This window comes from Neolamprologus brichardi, chromosome 3, assembly GCF_056152115.1.
Source record: "Neolamprologus brichardi isolate AB-2024 chromosome 3, ASM5615211v1, whole genome shotgun sequence".
In the NCBI taxonomy this organism is placed as follows: domain Eukaryota; kingdom Metazoa; phylum Chordata; class Actinopteri; order Cichliformes; family Cichlidae; genus Neolamprologus; species Neolamprologus brichardi.
The window spans coordinates 21,026,429-21,045,246 of NC_142106.1; the positions used below are offsets into that span (position 1 = coordinate 21,026,429).

The 18,818-nt window shown below is 39.7% G+C and overlaps 2 protein-coding genes across 2 annotated transcripts; one reads left to right on the forward strand and one right to left on the reverse strand.

Annotated features, from left to right (window-relative positions):
* The first annotated feature begins 5,665 nt into the window (after window positions 1-5,665).
* On the forward strand, window positions 5,666-11,573 carry LOC148103842 (uncharacterized). Its single transcript, XM_087834676.1, has 4 exons — window positions 5,666-5,813; window positions 8,503-8,620; window positions 8,727-9,086; window positions 11,221-11,573. Exons 2-4 carry the CDS (start codon window positions 8,572-8,574, stop codon window positions 11,322-11,324), a joined length of 513 nt encoding a protein of 170 aa, XP_087690802.1. The 5' UTR covers window positions 5,666-5,813; window positions 8,503-8,571; the 3' UTR covers window positions 11,325-11,573.
* A 940-nt stretch (window positions 11,574-12,513) lies between these two features.
* On the reverse strand, window positions 12,514-15,371 carry LOC148103843 (uncharacterized). Its single transcript, XM_087834687.1, has 3 exons — window positions 15,314-15,371; window positions 14,847-15,206; window positions 12,514-12,617 (listed from the first exon to the last, which is right to left on the reverse strand). The coding sequence occupies exons 1-3, from the start codon at window positions 15,369-15,371 to the stop codon at window positions 12,514-12,516; spliced, it is 522 nt and encodes a 173-aa protein (XP_087690813.1).
* Between the last annotated feature and the right edge of the window lie 3,447 nt (window positions 15,372-18,818).

The following is an 18,818-nucleotide window of genomic DNA, read 5'->3' on the forward strand; positions in this document are numbered from 1 at the left end:
CATTAAGATAAGATGGGGCCTGATTATTTAAGACCTTGTATGTGAGGAGCAGGATTTTGAATTCAATTCTGGATTTAACAGGAAGCCAATGAAGGGAAGCCAAAACAGGAGAAATATGCTCTCTCTTTCTAGTCCCTGTCAGTACTCTTGCTGCAGCATTTTGGATTAACTGAAGGCTTTTCAGTGAGTTTTTTGGACATCCTGATAATAATGAATTGCAGTAGTCCAGCCTGGAAGTAATAAATGCATGAACTAGTTTTTCAGCGTCACTCTGAGACAGGATATTTCTAATTTTAGAGATGTTGCGCAAATGGAAGAACGCAGTCTTACATATTTGTTTAATATGTGCGTTGAAGGACATATCCTGGTCAAAAATGACTCCAAGGTTCCTCACAGTGTTACTGGAGGCCAAGGTAATGCCATCCAGAGTAAGAATCTGGTTAGATACCAAATTTCTAAGCTTTTCAGCGCCGAGTACAATGACCTCAGTTTTATCTGAGTTGAGAAGCAGAAAGTTAGTGGCCATCCAAGTCTTTATGTCTTTAAGACATTCCTGCAGTTTAACTAATTGGTGTGTGTTATCTGGCTTCATGGACAGATAGAGCTGGGTGTCATCTGCATAGCAGTGAAAATGTATGCTATGTCTTCTAATGATGCTGCCTAGGGGAAGCATGTATAATGTAAACAGAATTGGTCCTAGCACTGAACCCTGTGGAACTCCATAATTAACCTCAGTGTGTGAAGAGGACTCTCCATTTACATGCACAAATTGGAGTCTATTAGATAGATATGATACAAACCACTGCAGTGCAATACCTGTAATACCTACAGCATGTTCTAATCGCTCTAATAGAATATTATGGTCAACAGTATCGAATGCTGCACTAAGGTCAAGAAGGACAAGCACAGAGATGAGTCCACTGTCAGAGGCCATAAGAAGATCATTTGTAACCTTCACTAAAGCTGTTTCTGTGCTGTGATGAACTCTGAAACCTGACTGAAACTCTTCAAATAAACCATTCCTCTGCAGATGATCTGTTAGCTGTTTGACAACTACTCTTTCAAGGATTTTTGATATGAAAGGAAGGTTGGAGATTGGCCTATAATTAGCTAAGACTGCTGGGTCTAGAGATGGCTTTTTGAGTAAAGGTTTAACTGCAGCCACCTTGAAGGCCTGTGGTACATAGCCGATTATTAGAGATAGGTTGATCATATATAAGATCGAAGAATTAATCAATGGCAGAACTTCTTTGAGCAGTTTTGTAGGAATGGGGTCTAAAAGACACGTTGATGGTTTGGAGGAAGTAATTATTGACGTTAACTCAGAAAGATCGATTGGAAAAAAAGAGTCTAACTTAACATCAATGGTACTAAGAGTAGCTGTAGATAATATTACATCTGTGGGATGATTATTGGTAATTTTTTCTCTAATGATAAAAATTTTATTTGTGAAGAAGTTCATGAAATCATCACTAGTTAACGTTAAAGGGATGGTTGGCTCAAAAGAGCTCTGGCTTTTTGTCAGCCTGGCTACAGTGCTGAAGAGAAACCTGGGGTTGTTCTTATTTTCTTCAATCAGTGACGAATAGTAAGCTGTTCTGGCTTTGCGGAGGGCTTTCTTATAAAGCAACAAACTATTTCTCCAGGCTAAATGATGATCCTCTAAATTTGTGACACGCCATTTCCTCTCCAGATTACGAGTCGTCTGCTTGAGGGTACGTGTTTGAGAATTATACCACGGGGTCAGGTACTTCTGATTAGAGACCTTAGTTTTCACTGGAGCTACAGTATCCAGAGTCGTACGTAGTGAGGAGGTGAAATTATTAACAAGATAATCGACCTCTGTTGGGGTAGCGTTCAGATAGCTGCTCTGCTCTGTGTTGGTACAGGGCATTGACGATGATAACAGTGGCTGGATTATATTCTTAAACTTAGTTACAGCGCTTTCAGAAAGACATCTACTTTGATAAAGTCCACTCTCCACTGCTGCATAATCAATTATTGTAAATGTAAATGTTATCAAGAAATGATCAGACAGGAGAGGGTTTTCAGGAAACACTGTTAAATGTTCAGTTTCTATGCCATATGTTAAAACCAGATCTAGAGTGTGATTAAAGTGGTGGGTGGGTTCTTTTACATTTTGAGAGAAACCAATTGAGTCTAACAACAGATTAAATGCCATGTTGAGGCTGTCATTTTTAGCATCTACATGGATGTTAAAATCACCCACAATACTTATTTTATCTGAGCTCAGAACTAAATCAGATATAAAGTCTGAGAAATCAGACAGAAACTCTGTGTAAGGCCCAGGTGGACGATAGATGATAACAAGTAAGACTGGTTTCTGAGTTACACAGCTGGGGTGGATAATGTTAAGCATCAGGCTTTCAAATGAATTAAAAGTCTGTCTTGGTCTTTCATTAATTAATAGACTGGTGTGAAAAATTGCTGCCACACCGCCCCCTCGACCTGTGCTTCGAGATTTCTGGTAGTTAGACTCGGGGGTGTTGATTCATTTAAGCTAACATAATCATCCTGCTGCAACCAGGTTTCTGTAAGGCAGAGTAAATCAATTTGTTGATCATTTATTAAGTCATGTACTAACAGAGACTTGGAAGAGAGAGACCTAATATTTAATAATCCACATTTCACTGTTTTACTCTTTGGTTCAGATGTGGATACTGTATTGTTCTTTCTTTGTAAATGTTTAAGTTGTTTGTTGCTGGTTTTTAGTTTGTTTTTTGTCTTTTTGGAAGCAGACACAGTCTCTATGGAGATGGGTTTTTGGGGGGGTAGCAGGAGGAGAGAAGCTGCAGAGAGGCGTGTAAGACTGCAACTCTGCTTCCTGGTCCCAACTCTGGATAGTCATGTTTTGAGGGGTTTAATAAATTTGTCCATATTTCTAGAAATGAGAGCTGCTCCATCCAAAGTGGGATGGATGCCATCTCTCCTAACAAGACCAGGTTTCCTCCAGAAGGTTTGCCAATTATCTATGAAGCCCACATCGTTTCTGGGACACCACTCAGACAGCCAGCAATTTAAGGAGAACATGCGGCTAAACATGTCACTCCTGGTCTGATTGGGGAGGGGACCAGAGAAAACTACAGAGTCCGACATTGTTTTGGCAAAGTTGCACACCGATTCAATATTGATTTTAGTGACCTCCGATTGGCGTAACCGGGTGTCATTACTGCCGACGTGAATTATGATTTTATTGAATTTACGTTTACCCTTAGCCAGCAGTTTTAAATTTCCTTCAATGTCGCCTGCTCTGGCCCCTGGAAGACAATTGACTATGGTTGCCGGTGTCTCTAGCTTCACATGTCTGAGAACAGAATCACCAATTACCAGAGTTTGACCCCCAGCGGGTGTGTCACCGAGTGGGGAAAAACGGTTAGACACATGAACGGGTTGGTGGTGTACCTGGGGCTTCTGTTTAGGACTACGCTTCCTCCTCACCGTTACCCAGCCTTTCCCCAGCTGCTTGGGGTCTGCCGGGGAACAGCTAGCGGGGCCTACGCTATCTTCGGCTGCACCAGCTACAGGGGCCTGGCTAGCTAAGGGTGAGTGCAAGGTGCGAAGCCGAGTCTCCAGATCAGTAATCCTGGCCTCCAGAGCTGCAAATATGCTACATTTGTTACAGATATCATTACCGCTAAAGGAGGCCGAGGAGTAACTAAACATCTGACACAATGAGCAAGAAAGTGCAGAAGGGACAGGTGAAGTAGCCATGGTGCTAACGGTTCGGCTACGAGCTAAGCTAGCGAAACAGTACAGAGACAGTGAGTGAATACTTTGGCTATAAATTAGGTAGTGAGTACACAGAAAGTGTGCTTCAGATGAAGCACGTGAAGATTATACTGTGAAAAAAAGAATGTATTTAGAAGTTGTTAATTAAACTGCTAAGCAAATAAGCTACTCAGAAACACCACTGTGTTTGAGCAGGAACAGGAAGTGATACTATACCACAGAGCGAGCGAACACCAAGTGACAGCGCCACCCAAGGTGGCGCCATGTTTCAACTGACAAAAGGGTAATACTGACGTCTTTTTTTTTGTTTTGTTTTACCTTACCTCAAAATACTTTCAAAAAGAACAACCTAGGCGGAGCCAATTAAATCTTATCAAATTTTTAATATAACTCAAACACTTGGAGTACAATAAAAAGGGAGTCGGTGTCTTCGCACTTTACACAACATAGCTTGTTTACCAACTTATATTAGTGCTTTTTTCTATGGATGTGTCCCCTTTTTAAATGGACTAAAAGATACTTTTAATAGACGTGTAACTAACAAATAACACTCAAATTCAGAGCCACCATCCTGCATTCTTTCCATTTTATCTATTGTGACTTTTAATGGTGATTCAGGTCCAGTTTTCTTGTACTTTACTTGTCACATGACAACACTCAAAGTTATCAGTATATGGCGCCCAGCACTCAGGAGGAAAATAAAGATCAGTCCAAGAGAAGTCCTGCACAGTAAATCCTGACCTGTTGTTGTACACAAGCTTCAATTTTCAGCCTTTCTGATTGGACAGTTGAAGAGTTTATGATCACACAGCTCCCTGACACTGACCAGACCAGATCAGCAACCTTTGACTATGCAGAGCCGTGAAGGTCACTCACTCACACATTTCCAACCACGTGGAACTATCAGTAAATGGAAAACTTTTAAGAATAATGCAAATTTGATGCAACACTTGTTTAGTTGCTGCTTTGATTTACAAGATGATTTTAGTTTTTCAAAACATGAAAAAAAGATGTAGAAGGATTCAGGTCATTGTTCTGCTGCGGGGAACAAATAAAGCATTGCAGGGGAAGAACTGTTGTTGCTTTTATAGTCCACGTGACAAGCAGTAAATCAGATTCTGATATTTTCAGACTTCTGTTTGTTTTAACAAAAAGATTTGATTCAAATTGAACTTTTAAAATGTGTGTTGTGGTGCATAAACATGACCTCATCTTAGTTACATTTTTATTTCAGGAAATGTTTGGTTTCAGGTGCTGCTGCTTCATTTTGTGTATATATTAATAATAATAATGGATTGGATTTATATAGCGCTTTTCAAGGCACCCAAAGCACTTTACAATGCCACTATTCATTCACTCTCACATTCACACACTGGTGGAGGCAAGCTACGGCTGACTGTCACAGTCACGTGTTAATGAAGAGGAAAAGAAAAGATTGCATATTTTCATTTTGTGCTCTCACTGCCTGACAGCTTCTACCCATTTCTGTTCAGGCATATTTATTAGTTTGGTTTTTTTCATGAGGCACACATTCAGATGTGGGCATATTTTGGGAACAGATTATTCAAACAGCTTCTGGATCCAAAAACACTTTATTAGTCTGACTCTGCTAAAACCTTGTCAAAACTTATGAAGGTTGTTGTTGGAGATGCTGGAGATTTAGCTAAATGAAGCTTATGTGTAAGTTCATTAAGGAAGATCTGCAATCACTCGTCAGTGTGCTTTCCCAAGTGTTTGGCTGCTGGTCGATAAATATATGCACAACAGTCTGACTTACAGATGAAATCCATCCAGTCAGCTGATCAGAAACAGTTTATGTGTTGTGTGTACAGCCACATGTGGGTTGTTGCCCGGTAACTTAAAACATGAAGGTGAGTCAGTAGCTATAGATAAGAGAGGAATGCTGACTGATCACCATGTCATCATTTCACTGTTCAGGTATTTTACTGTGAGCATAATACTTTGCGTAGCACAAAACAGAAAGCACACAGAGTCCTCGATTTGAGCGACAGAATTCAAATTGTTGAAGAGAGTTTCATAAAGAACAACGGGACACAAGAGAAGTATGAATTTCATCCTTTTCATATACTGTATGTTTCCTTCTGCTATGTTTGTGTCTATTATGTATTTTTGTGTTATTTTTTATCCTCTTTGAGATCATTTAAAAGCAACTGCTCTGAAAGTAAAATGTGTTATACTGACTGTATCAAATATTAGATTATGTGTTGATTCCAGAGGTGGGAAGTAACAAAGTGCAAATACTTTGTTACTGTAGTTAAGTACAATTTTCAGGTATCTGTACTTTACAGATTTTTTGACTACTTGTTACTTTTACCCCCTATATTTTTTAAACAAATATCTGTACTTTCTATTCCTTATATTTTAAAAACAGGCTGGTTACTTCTGGTATAATACATTTAGGACGAGTTATTATTTTGACACTGTGAGCCTCCAAACATCAAAACAATTTAAGCCTAAACAGAAAAACATGAAAAACAATTATGTTTGTTTATCAAGGATGTTGCATAAAAAGTGCCAAAGTCACCATGATGTGTGACAAAGTCAGGAGTTTAAAGTTGGATGGTGTTTTTTTTTATTTGTTTTTGTTTTTGACACAATACTGGAATGACTGCAGAATGATTGCAGTTGCGGTATTTCAGCATCTAGCTAGCGCTACAGAAGAGGAGCGAGCATGAAAGGAATAATTTTTGTCAGGTAATTTTAAATGCAAGGTTTTTATCAGCTCAACAAACATCAGCAAACGCAAACTGTTTGTGTGCAGTTTGTCTCAGTGTGTTGTAGCTAAAGGTCCAGCTGCTCTATTTTGCAGGGAGAGAGTAAAGCTCAGATGTAACATTTAAAGCTCACATGTAATACCTCATGTTTTCAAACCAGATATTGGGCCTGTACATGTGACATTATGTTTTTCCATGATGTGAAACGTGCTGCTAAACAAACGGAGGCAGACTAACTGGTTTATTTGAAAGTTGCATTTTAGTGCAGGATAAACAGGTTAGTTTGCTGCACTGTGATGGATTTAAGTACAGAACAGTGTGTGTCTGCACAGTGGCTGTGGTTTCATGCTCAGTTTGGTTACATCAAGTGTAGCAGAGATGAATTTGCAGTTAAGCTCATGACGCTTAGATTCACTGAATTCCACCTTCATACCAGCTGAATAGTGTCTAATATGAAGACAGCATAAACAATAAACAATATATATATATAATAAAACATTACTTTCCTTTCTTTTTCTTCAGATTCAAGCTGAGTATAATTAGACTAAAGTTTGGATTCAGTTAGACAAAAGTTCAGATGGCTTTGCACAAAAAATAGAAACATCCTCAAGGAACTACTTTTTACTTTTTTTTTTTTTTTTTACCAAACTCTGATTGATTCTATATCCCATCTAAAGAGCAGGGAACAGAGAACAAGACAGACAAAAAGGCTCTTCTCAACTTTAAGTCTCGTTCTCCTCTCAACAGATTTTTATCTGTTCACCAGTTTTTGAGGTTTTTCGTTCATGATTGATAACCTGTTTTTTACACAAAATAGTTTGCAGTTATAGCACAAAGGAAGGAAGCTTCCAAGTTTGACGGGTTTTATTTTTGTTTTAAAGAACTTTATGCTATAACTAAAATATTTTTTATTTGTTATAATAAATAAAATTATTTATAATGATTTTTATTTTATCGTGTGGCCACATTGTGCGTCTCATGAACAGGTTTCCTCTATGATGTTTATGATTTACAATATTTAGGTCAACTGACACATTTTCAGATAACATAAAACAATAAACTGATGTAAGGATTACACTAGACACCCCCAATGCAGGGAGCCACTTATCTCGGTTGTGTTGATGTAATCCTACAGGAAGGGAGCCAAATCCTTGAATGTTACAATCCAACATTGCAAAAACAAGCACAGAAAAAAAAAAGTATAAATCAAATTTGTAAGTCCAACGTGTTCATCCAAATTAATCCGCTGGTGTTTCTTGCTGTAATTTCCAAATGTGAACTCCCAAGTCTGGATCTTCTGATGATGGTCTTTACCCATTGCAGGAAACTACTGGAAGAACAACTTATGAAGTCTGAATGCAATTTTTATACATATTCTTCTTCTCTCTCCTCCCCTCCTTAATGTTCACATAATACAAAATGATCTACAGGGCATGACCATCTGTAAAAATCCATCCAAGTCAGAATCCATTTTACTGGAGTGAGAATACTTTAAAAACACAGATTTGGAGCTGATTCCATAGAGTATAGATTTAGATTAATATGGCTCTGCAGTTCGGGCTTATATAATTTTCTCTATGGACACTTTTTTAACCACCGACACCCTCAAGGTGTTCCCAAACCAAAAATTGTGATGGAAATGTATGCTCTCTGCTCAGAGCACAGGATGATGTCAACAGGTGGGGGACAGGCTGGCTTACAGTAATGATAAGAGAGACCTGAAATCTTGTGCTGACATCTTTAACATTCCCCTGTCATCCCCACATACCTTAATTGAATACCTGCCACCACAAGGCAGGTATTCAATTATGAAGTGCATCAGAGGTTTGTTCTAACTCTCATCAAGGCCTGCATCCCCACTGATCTGAACAGCTACTGGTTTCCCTCAATTGCACTTCATGTGACCCTGTTCCGTTTGCAGCATGCCAACACACATCAGAACAACATTTGTATTTTTAATACAAAAGACCATTCCTTTTTTTCAATTCTATAATTATTGCTGTGGATCTTCTTCTAGCTGTACTGCCTGACCTTTGACCTCATGTGTTGATGACTCTTCACCTCTGTCTCCTCTCACAAGGAGAAGATGATCTGCAGGATCCTGCTGCTCATCATCCTCACCTCATGTGTCTCTGGTTAGTTTACAGCTTCACTTTATGAACTCCAAATAAGCTCAACAACAGATTTGTTCCAGTTCTCAGTGTGTCTGCTCCTCTCTTTCCCTCTCTGTCTCCTCAACAGGATCTTTTGTAGTCAATGTGACACAGACCTGCTATCAGGCAGAGGAGAACCACAACATCACACTGGAGTGGACGTTCACCACCAAACCTGACAGATCCACCCAAACTCTCAACATCCTCTGTTACATGATAACTGATCACGAAGTCTCAGTCCTGTATCATGTTCATGAAGGTGTTGAGTTGTCAGAGTCTCAGGATGAATATTTTTCAGGAAGAGTCCAGAGTGACAAAGACGCCTTCAGAGAAGGACGAATCAGACTTCAACTGTCCAGACTCAGCGTGGATGACTCGGGTCGTTACCTGTGTCAAGTAAACACAGATTATGGCTTCAGCTCTGCAACAAGCACACTCAGTATTGATAGTAAGTTATTAGGATCTTGGTTTTCAAAAGATTAATAAATTTGTTATACTTAGGTCATACTCAATTGCTGAAGTGGGCCATCTGGAGATCTAAAAGTCAAGTAATCATTCCTACTATATGTCTTTGAAGTCCAGTTGAAGTCCACTGTCTGGGGCTCATGAGGAATTGGTCCATTGTAATGTAAATTCAATATGAACAGGTCTATATAGTCACAAAGAAGCAGTCACACAGATATCTGCGCAGACCCTTATCATGTGTCCAAATGATAGACACCAGAGTTGAAGGGAACCACTATGCTGAAGAAGGGGTCCCATCAGGATTTTGGCCTCCTGTCAGGCGACTCAGGAGGGAAAGTGGTGCTCTACCTGCAATGTGTACAGTGCGGGTGGAGTGCTGCTGACTTCGACTGAGAACATTGTCACGTGGTGGAAGGAATACTTCTAGGTCCTCCTTAATGCCAATGGCAGGTCTTCCGTGGATGAAGCAGAGACTGGGAACTTCTCATCTATCTCTGGGGCTGAGGTCACTGAGGCAGTTAAACAACTCCTTGGTGGCAGGGCCGCTGGGGTGGATGAGGTTCGGCCTGAGTTCCTGAAGGATCTGGATGTTGTAGGGCTCTATTGGCTGACACGCCTCTACAATGTTGCGTGGAGATCGGGGCAGTAACTCTTAATTGGCACACCAGGGGGGTGCTTCCCATCTTTAAGAAGGGGGGAACGGAGGGTGTGTTCCTACTGTAGGGGGAGCACACTCCTCAGCCTCCCTGGGAAAGTCTGTGCCACGGTGCTGGAAAGGCAAGTCCAACCATTAGTCAAACCTCGGATACAGGAGGAACAATGCGCTTTCATCCTGGTTGTGGAACACTGGACCAGCTCTTTATCCTCTCAAGGATACTTGAGGGTGCATGGGAGTTTGCCCAACCAGTCTACATGTGTTTTGTGGACCTGGAGAAGGCATTCAGTCGTGTCCCTTGGGGTATCCTGTGGGAGGTGCTTCGGGATTATGGGGTGTCTGGTCCATTGCTGCAGGCCATTCAATCCTTATACAACCCTTGCAAGAGCTCGCGGCACATAGCCAGCAATAAGTCTGACTCATTTCCAGTGGGTGATAGACTCCGCCAGGGCTGCCCTTTTTCACAGATTCTGTTCATTATTTTTATATAAAGGATTTCTAGGTGTAGCTAAGTGGCAGAAGGCTTTCACTCGGGTGGTCTCAGGATCTCATCTTTGCTGTTCACGGATGATGTGGTTCTCATTGGGTGATGGCCTCCAGCTTGCCTTGGAACGGTCCGCAGCTGAGTGTGAATCGGTGGGAATGAGAATCAGCACCTCCAAATCTGAGGCTATGGTCCTCAGCCGGAAAGGGGTGGAGTACCCACTCCGGGTCAGGGACGCAGACCCAGGACACGCTAGAGAGATTATATCTCTTGGTTGGCCTGGGGAGTGGCCGGGGAGAGGGAGGTCTCCTCCGCGACCTGGCCCTTGATTAGCGGAAGAAGATGACGGATGGATGGCATTCAGATGCAGAGAACTTAATCATTTGTTTCATTGTCATTTATAGTAATCTACCATAAAAACAAATTTTCTTTTCATTGTTCAACAAACCATTGTCGATCTTTTGTTAGCGTCATCTCAGATGACAAATAGTTCAGAAATAAAAGTGTCGTTAATCCTGAGTTGTCCCGATGTTTAGATTTTGTTAAAGTTTTTCTCTCACACGCCTCTGTTATCCCCTCTGTTAATTTCATTTATGTTAACTTGTGCAAGTTGCTTGCCTTTTGTGTTTTATATTTAGTTTAAGCGACCCCCCCCCCCCCCCCCCCCCGTAGATTCAGTAGTTTCTTCTTGTCCATTTGATTGCCTCATGAGTATAAATAGTCCCGTTGTTCCATCAGCTTCCATTTGATTTTTATCTTGTTGACTTGTGTATTCTACACTTTGCATCAGAGTAAATAAAATGGTTGCTTTTTGACCTCTGGAGTTAGCATCTCCAGGACTACCCAATTCATAACATAAATTATCCATCTGACTAGCAAAACAAAGTTTGTGTTTGAAAATTGTTTTATCAATTTAAGAAAACAAAGTTTGTCAAATGTGAGAAAAAAATTAAGTTCACCTGTTTTTCTGTCTTATAGGAGCTGAAAGTCCAAAGGAAAAACGCTGGAAGAAATTTAAAACTGCTTTTGTAATTGTACAGGTTGCATTTGCAGCTGCAGTTGCAGCAAAGATGGTCCTTTGAACTTGACACAGCAAATGCTGGGACTCGTCTGTTAGCAAGAGTGAGTTTGTGGTTCCTGTTTTAAACTGGTTGGTTGGTTCCTGTGTTTTTTGCTGCTGTGCCCTGATTTATGTGTATCTCAGATCTGCAGAATAAGAAAGAAGACTAGATCAGATGTAGAGCAAACAAATCATCTTCTTTTCTCTTTAAACAGAAGTATTAATGTGAAGTTGCTCTCTTATCTCTCATTCCACTGAATAAAACTTGCAGTCACTTAAAATCCACTGAAGATGTTTCAGTCAGTTATTACTTGATAATTTTCCTCACGTTCCATAGAAAAAAAAGATTCTGTCATTGCCAGATTGATGCGTCAGTCAGATATACTCTTGCCACCATCTAGTATTGATTCTCTGTTTTCTGATGCCTTGAATTTATCTCTCAGTGCAGATCTCTCTGCGGTCCAGAGTCCTGTGAACATTATTCTCGTGTGTGTGTGTGCGCGCGCGCATGCCTTTGGAGGCCTGCAATGCCCTGATGGCCACTCTTGGAACTCAAACACCTCACCAACAATTCAGTTCATTGTTTTTTCCTGTGAACTCTGTAGACAAACCATTTGAACTTTTTACAGTGCTCCCCTTTTAGGTGACCATTCTGCTAGTACACAAAGTGTCAAGAGACTTTACAAGAAGACAGCAGCCTTGCTTGAGAGGGGACAGCGTCAGGTGAAACAGCAAAATGATAGAACATATCGCTGCGAAATAATAGCATATACTCTCTACCCTGGTGATCTTGCTGGTCTTGATCCACAAAACTACTCGGACTAGCAATTCTATCAACCCACTTTTCCTTGACCTCGATGAAAACATCATCGAGGTCAAAGTAGTTTATATTGTATACAGAGAAAGCCAAAACAATCAAAAGACCCCCTTTGAGCAAGTACTTGGTGACAGTGGGAAGGGAAAACTCCCTTTTAATGGGAAAAAAGCTCTGCCAGAATCAGCCTCAGGGAGGGGCAGTCATCTGTCACAACCAATTGGGGGTAAGAAAACTGCAAAAAAAAAAAACACTGTGGAAGAGTACAGAGGTCCAGGAGTGACAAAATGAATGATAATTAATTAAATGTTTTAAATGAAATGAACGGACATTTAATTAATGTCCATAAATAAATAATAAAATAGTCAAATAATCAATTATAAACATGTTTATTCTTTTAAATAAATAAAGGAAGCAGAGCTGCCATTAGTCCAGAGTAGAGGTCGATCCTTCCTTGACACTCTGTGTTTGATGTCTCAGGTTTTCTTTCATGTCTCATGGCTGCAGAGACACAAACACTTATGAGTCACTTAAAGTAAATATAAAACATTAAATAAAAACAATCTGCAATAAAATAAATTATACCTATTGGTGAAGTAAAAAAAGTATGTTTGTTTAGTACTGACACAGAAGTGATAACCGTTAATTGATAAAAAAAAAAAAAAAATCTTTTGAATTGAAGGTCACTGAGAGGCCGAGGACAGGAATTCTTGGAATGTTTGAATGAACTATTGAACAGAGGCTGATTAAAAGAATCTAATCAACATGATCAAAGTGAAGAAAAGCAGAGAAACTATCAGTTAGACCTTCAATGCTACCAACCATCACGTAGGGCTTCACAAACAGTCAGGGAAGCTCTCAGAGCTCCAAACTGAGTCTAAAAATCTGAGTGAGGAATTTAGGAAAGATTACATAAACCTGTCAGAGAAGCTCTGCGTGAGAAAGGACTAAAACTTTACCTCAGTGAGGAGGAGTGACCGAGCCTTTTGATTTGGAGGAAAACATGAGACCACAGATCAAACACATAAATAAAAGTTCAATCTTAGAGTTGGCGGATTGGACTAAAAATAAAGAAACTGGAAGTCAGACTGTAACTGTGTCCCGGTCCTGGGTCAGTGACCCAGTGTTTTGTATTTTGAATTATTTATAGTCTTGGATTTCATTGTTATTTATAGTTTCTGGTCTCTTGGCTTCTGTTTTGTTTCTGTGCCTCCCCAGTGTTCCTGATATCATGTCTTTTTGTGAAGGTTTAGTTCTGTACTCTTGTTCTCCTTATTTGTCTCCGTGTGTTGTTTGCTTAGTTCTGAGTCTTAGTTCTCGGTCACTACGTCTTCCACTGTGTTCCATGTGTAGTTACTTTTGTTTCCTCTGTTCCAAAGTCTGTCATGTTTCAGTGTCTCAGTGTCAAGTCTGGTTTTGTTTTCATACTTCCTGTTTTATTTTGATAGTCCTTGTCCTGTGCTCAGCAAGTTGAGATTTTCTACATGTTATGTATGTTGATTATTCTCAGCTGTGCTCTCCTCTCTCCTGCATTTAATTCCCTCATTATAATAATAAATTGCATTTATATAGCGCTTTTCAAGACCCTCAAAGCACTCTACACTATTCATTCACTGTCACACACTGGTGGAGGCAAGCTACAGTTGTAGCCACAGCTGCCCTGGGGCAGACTGACAGAAGCAAGGCTGCCATATCGCACCATCAGCCCCTCTGGCCAACACCAGTAGGCGGTAGGTGAAGTGTCTTGCCCAAGGACACAATGACCAAGAGCAGAGAGAGCTGGGGATCGAACCGGCAGCCTTCCAGGTTACAAGATGAGCCTCCCAACCCCCCTCGACCGTGGCTCCCTTGTATTTAAGCCCTGTGTTTTCCTCTGTCCGTTGTACCGTTGTTAACCATCATACATCTGCTCTGTGTTTCTGCTGTGCTCCTGACAAGTTCCTAGTTCTCTGTTCCTCGTTAGTTTTCTAGTTTGAGTTCATTTTTTCCAGTCTAGTCTTCTTGTAGTTAGTGTTTGAGGTTTTTTTCCCAGTGAATAAAGCTGCTACTTTGAATTGACCTTTTGTTTTTGAGTCCTGCATTGGACAAACTGACAAACTGATTAAATATTTGAAAACTCCTCGGTGGGTAAATCTACAGGCTGATATTAATGCTGGTGTTCATTTATTGTGTTGGCATATTTAATACTTAATCCAAATAAATGAAACAGAGAAAAATGGTTCAGCTTTTAACAACAACAACAACGCCATCAGCTCTTAGACCCTAAATAATTCAAAAAGTCAACTGTCTCTCTAGCCTCATCAAATAACAGTTTTACACAAAGTTGCCCATTTTTATCTCCTCACCTGGAGGAGAAACATTTTTCCAACATGTTTCTGTGAACTTTCTCTCTGCTGAAGAAACTCCTGAGCCTCTCACAAGTGCTTCTCATCCTTCCTCACAGCTTTAGGAGCTCTTTTACATAAAACTTAGATCTTAACAGGAAATTCTTAGATTTTTTTTTTTTTTCCTGTGCATGAGCTTTGAATTTTAACACTGAAAGAAACTTTTAGTGAACGTGGGCCCAGATGAAAAGGTGCTTAAATTAAATTTCAATCTTACCAAAAAATTTGCACATTAATCACCAAAACTTCACAATAGCAAACAAAGCGCGCCATCATAAAAATTAACATTACATACTTCACTCTGACTTTGATCTGAATTCATTCATAGTTTACTGAAAAAACTCACCAGTGATATTAAGCTGACATCTTCCAACACTGAAGCCATAATCAGTGTTGACCTCACACAGGTACAGACCCGAGTCATCAGTCCTGAGTCTGGACAGTTGAAGTCTGATTCGTCCTTCTCTGAGGGCGTCTTTGTCACTCTGGACTCGTCCTGAAAACTTTGCATCCTGAGACTCTGACACCTCAACACCTTCATGAACGTGATACAAGACTGACGATTTATCACTAATGAAGAGTTCACAGAGGATGTTGAGCATTTTGGTGGATCTGTCATGTTTGGTGGTGAACGTCCACTCCAGTGTGATGTTGTGGTTCTCCTCTGCCTGATAGGAGGTCTGTGTCACACTGACTACAAATGATCCTGTTGAGGAGACAGAGAGGGAAAGAGAGGAGCAGACACACTGAGAACTGGAACAAATCTGTTGTTGAGCTTTATTTGGAGTTCATAAAGTGAAGCTGTAAACTAACCAGAGACACATGAGGTGAGGATGATGAGCAGCAGGATCCTGCAGATCATCTTCTCCATGTGAGAGGAGACAGAGGTGAAGAGTCATCAACACATGAGGTCAGGGCTTTAACCAGAGCTTAGAAATAAGTGAGATCCAGAATATTTTCTTCTAATCATAGATTTAATTATATGAGATAAAGTTCACTGATCACATGTATCTAAACAAAAACATGTGAGTTCAGTTACATGCTTTGATGTCTACCTGCTTTACGTACAAATATTAAAGTCATCTGTCTACAGCTCTGATCCTCTCTTTATCCAGTGTTATTACAATTAATAAAGGGAAGGAACAGGAGCAGAGCGGTTATCTTCAAATGGAGATGTGAATGAGTCAGTGACTATAAGAGGAATGCACAGTTCCCACAGTTATTTAGTTCAATTTCACAGCTAGAGCTGCATAAGTTTTTTCTAAAATTCATTAAAGTATAAACCAACAGATACCGACAGATTTAAGATGGAATCGTTTCTTCGTGTTACTTCATGCAGAACTGAGCTCATTAATTACTTGACACTAACTTAGTGAGCAGCGCAAATTAGCACAATAGACAGAGTCACAAAAACCCGCAGATGCACAACATTGCACTCATTTAACGGATTTATCTGAACAAACATGTTTAGACGTCATTTCAGTGACGCGCTATAACAGCGCATATTGGCGGCTCAAACACGGACAGAGCTGATGAGGGAGGGAGGCTGAAAAGACAGATTTCAGATATGATATGAGGTGCTATAGTTTGTAATAAAACTGCTCTAACCTGGATAAATTCTGCCTCCATCCTACTTGTCAGATATATTTCTAAGACTAACTGTAGATATCAAAGCGCACAAGAAAGAAAGACAGAGAGACAGCGGACAACTATCTTTGGCCACCTGCTAAATCTTGTGCAGAGCTCCACTTAAGTATTTCTCCGGCAGCGTCCATCAACATCAGTTCTTTATGGGGACTTGACAATGAAATGGAATTTACACTAAATTCATAAACTTTTTGATTTTACACATTCAGTTTCATATTTTATCTTTGTTGTAAGATGTGTGAATGCTGCTTGTCATTTTTGTGTACACTGATTTGCAAATGTGACTTAGGTTTTCCCAGTGAGCCGTGATTCAAAGAGATAATTATTTTAATCTCCTGTCTCTATAACACCACAATGAATGGAAATTTTAAAAAAAACATCTAAAATATTTTCTAAGCAGAGATTTTGGAATCACTGATATTTTATTTGTCAATTTTAATTTATCACCAGGATAAATATATGGTTTGCTGTCAATAGCCTGTATTAGGATAGAGAATCAAGGCCTTCTGGGGTCCAAAGTGGCCCAGGATTGCATCGTGTTCCATCTAGGGTTATGATAGTTTACTGAATTACAACTAAAATCTTAAAATAAATGATTTTAAAAGTAAAAAGACCCAAATCATCGTTTCCCTGTGAAGAGGCAATAGTGAACCGTTGCCTGCGCAACTGATCCTAGCGCAGACACTGAGAGATGCCCGTACAGCGCTCTCTGTGGCGACTGGAGCAAATCAGTAAACAAGAAAGGAAAAAATTACAGATGTAAGTAAACATTAGCAAGACACATGAGGGAGGAAGGGTGAAAAGACACAGATTTCAGATTTATGAGGTGCAATACTTTGTAATAAAACTGCTCTTCCCTGGATAAATTCTGCCTCCATCCCACCTGCCAGTGGAAAAAAGAATGGACTCAATTTCTAACAATAATAAATAAGATCTAGTTCAGGACAAAGTCTACATATGAAATATGTTGAAAGAATTTAAGTATTTAAGTAGAGTTTTTTGCAAACCAAACACAGAAAACAAGTCCTGCATAAATAGTTGAAGACTAAGCTAAAAATAACCAGTGCCAGACAGTGAGTGGCTTAAACAATTAAACAGTTCACGTTAGCTGGACACTTTCTTCGTGGAGTATATAGACTTGTAGTCAAGACTGCCTAAACCGAGACCAAGTCCAAGTCGAGATGAGACCAAGACCAAGACAGAGACAAAAAAGTCTTTAAACTGCAGCCAGATGCTGCTTCGTTTATGGGTGTCAGGTATATTTATGTGTTTTTGCTTTCACACAGCCCTCCTCACTGCTGTCTACTGTCTCACTCACTTACTGAGAGGACAGACGCACGCTCCACTTGACTGTCGCGTCCATCGCCCTCACTACAGTTATTTTTAAATTCTACCAAAGTACACTATTTAGATTCAGAAAGGCTTATATAATTATTTACCCTTGTTGTGCAAACAAGCCTGCATAACTTAATAAATATAGAATTTGAAAAGTAACAAATGGTAACTAAAAAGTTACACTAGGTACTAGATACATGTTCTGATGAGTTTTGGCAAACAACCATTTGACTAACATGTCTGTCTCACCTGCTCTTTTTCCCTCTCTGCTCCTCTCTCTCCCTCTCTGCTCCTCTCTCTCTCTCTCTCTGCTCCTCTCTCTCCCTCTCTGTTCCTCTCTCTCTCTCTCTGTTCCTCTCTCTCCCTCTCCTTTCCTCTCTCTCTCCCTCTCTGCTCCTCTCTCTCTCTCTCTGTTCCTCTCTCTCCCTCAAATCAGACTAAATGTTTATTTTTTAGATTGATAAATATAAAAAACATATTTGTTCACTTTAAGAGTAAAGAGAGAAACTTTCTGTATTTCTTAATTGCAAATGGCACCAAATTGTGTTCAAAATTGAGCCACACTTATGGAGCTCCACAATTCTTTTCCTGGTGTTTTGGTTGATATCTCTTGATTTTCTCATTTTAAAGAAACAGGCTCTGTGTTTTGCCTTATATGCATCCACAGCTGTGCCACCAATTTACTCACATGGACTCTACTAACCTATCAGAAGCTTCTTCAGCTCAGAATGGAATCGTCTGGAGTTTTCTTATTAATTAACAATAAACTTAGTGTATATGTACTCCTAAATTTGATGAACGTGATTAAAATAGACAGCTCCCTCTTTTTATTCTGACATTTAACTAATTCAAAAGATATTTCAACATTTATTTAGCTAAAACAAAAAAGTTTACTCTAAATTGATGTTTAACACTAAAAATAAATGTTTTTATGTTTTCCCCTAAAGTGTATGTAAATATCTGGTTTAAACTGTGAATATCCTGCTGTGTATTGAGATTCCTCTTGTTTTGCATAGAAATATACTGAACAACATACAAAGCATAATATATAAAATAACATACCAGAGTTTTTTCTTTGAAAGAAGCCCCTTATGTCCATTGTTGTGTTCATCAGTACTTAACTGAAACCGATTTAGAGGAGGGTAACAACTGTAAATATGAAATAAACACACGTAAGCTCTCAGGCTCTAAAAAAAACGTTGTTGTTGGGCTTTTCATTTCGCCATTTGTTGATTCACTCGAAGAGCAAGTAACGCAGCCAAGTGATCAGTTTGATATCAATCTTTTGTGAAACACCGTCATATTTACATTATTTGTACAGTGCGAATGAATTGCT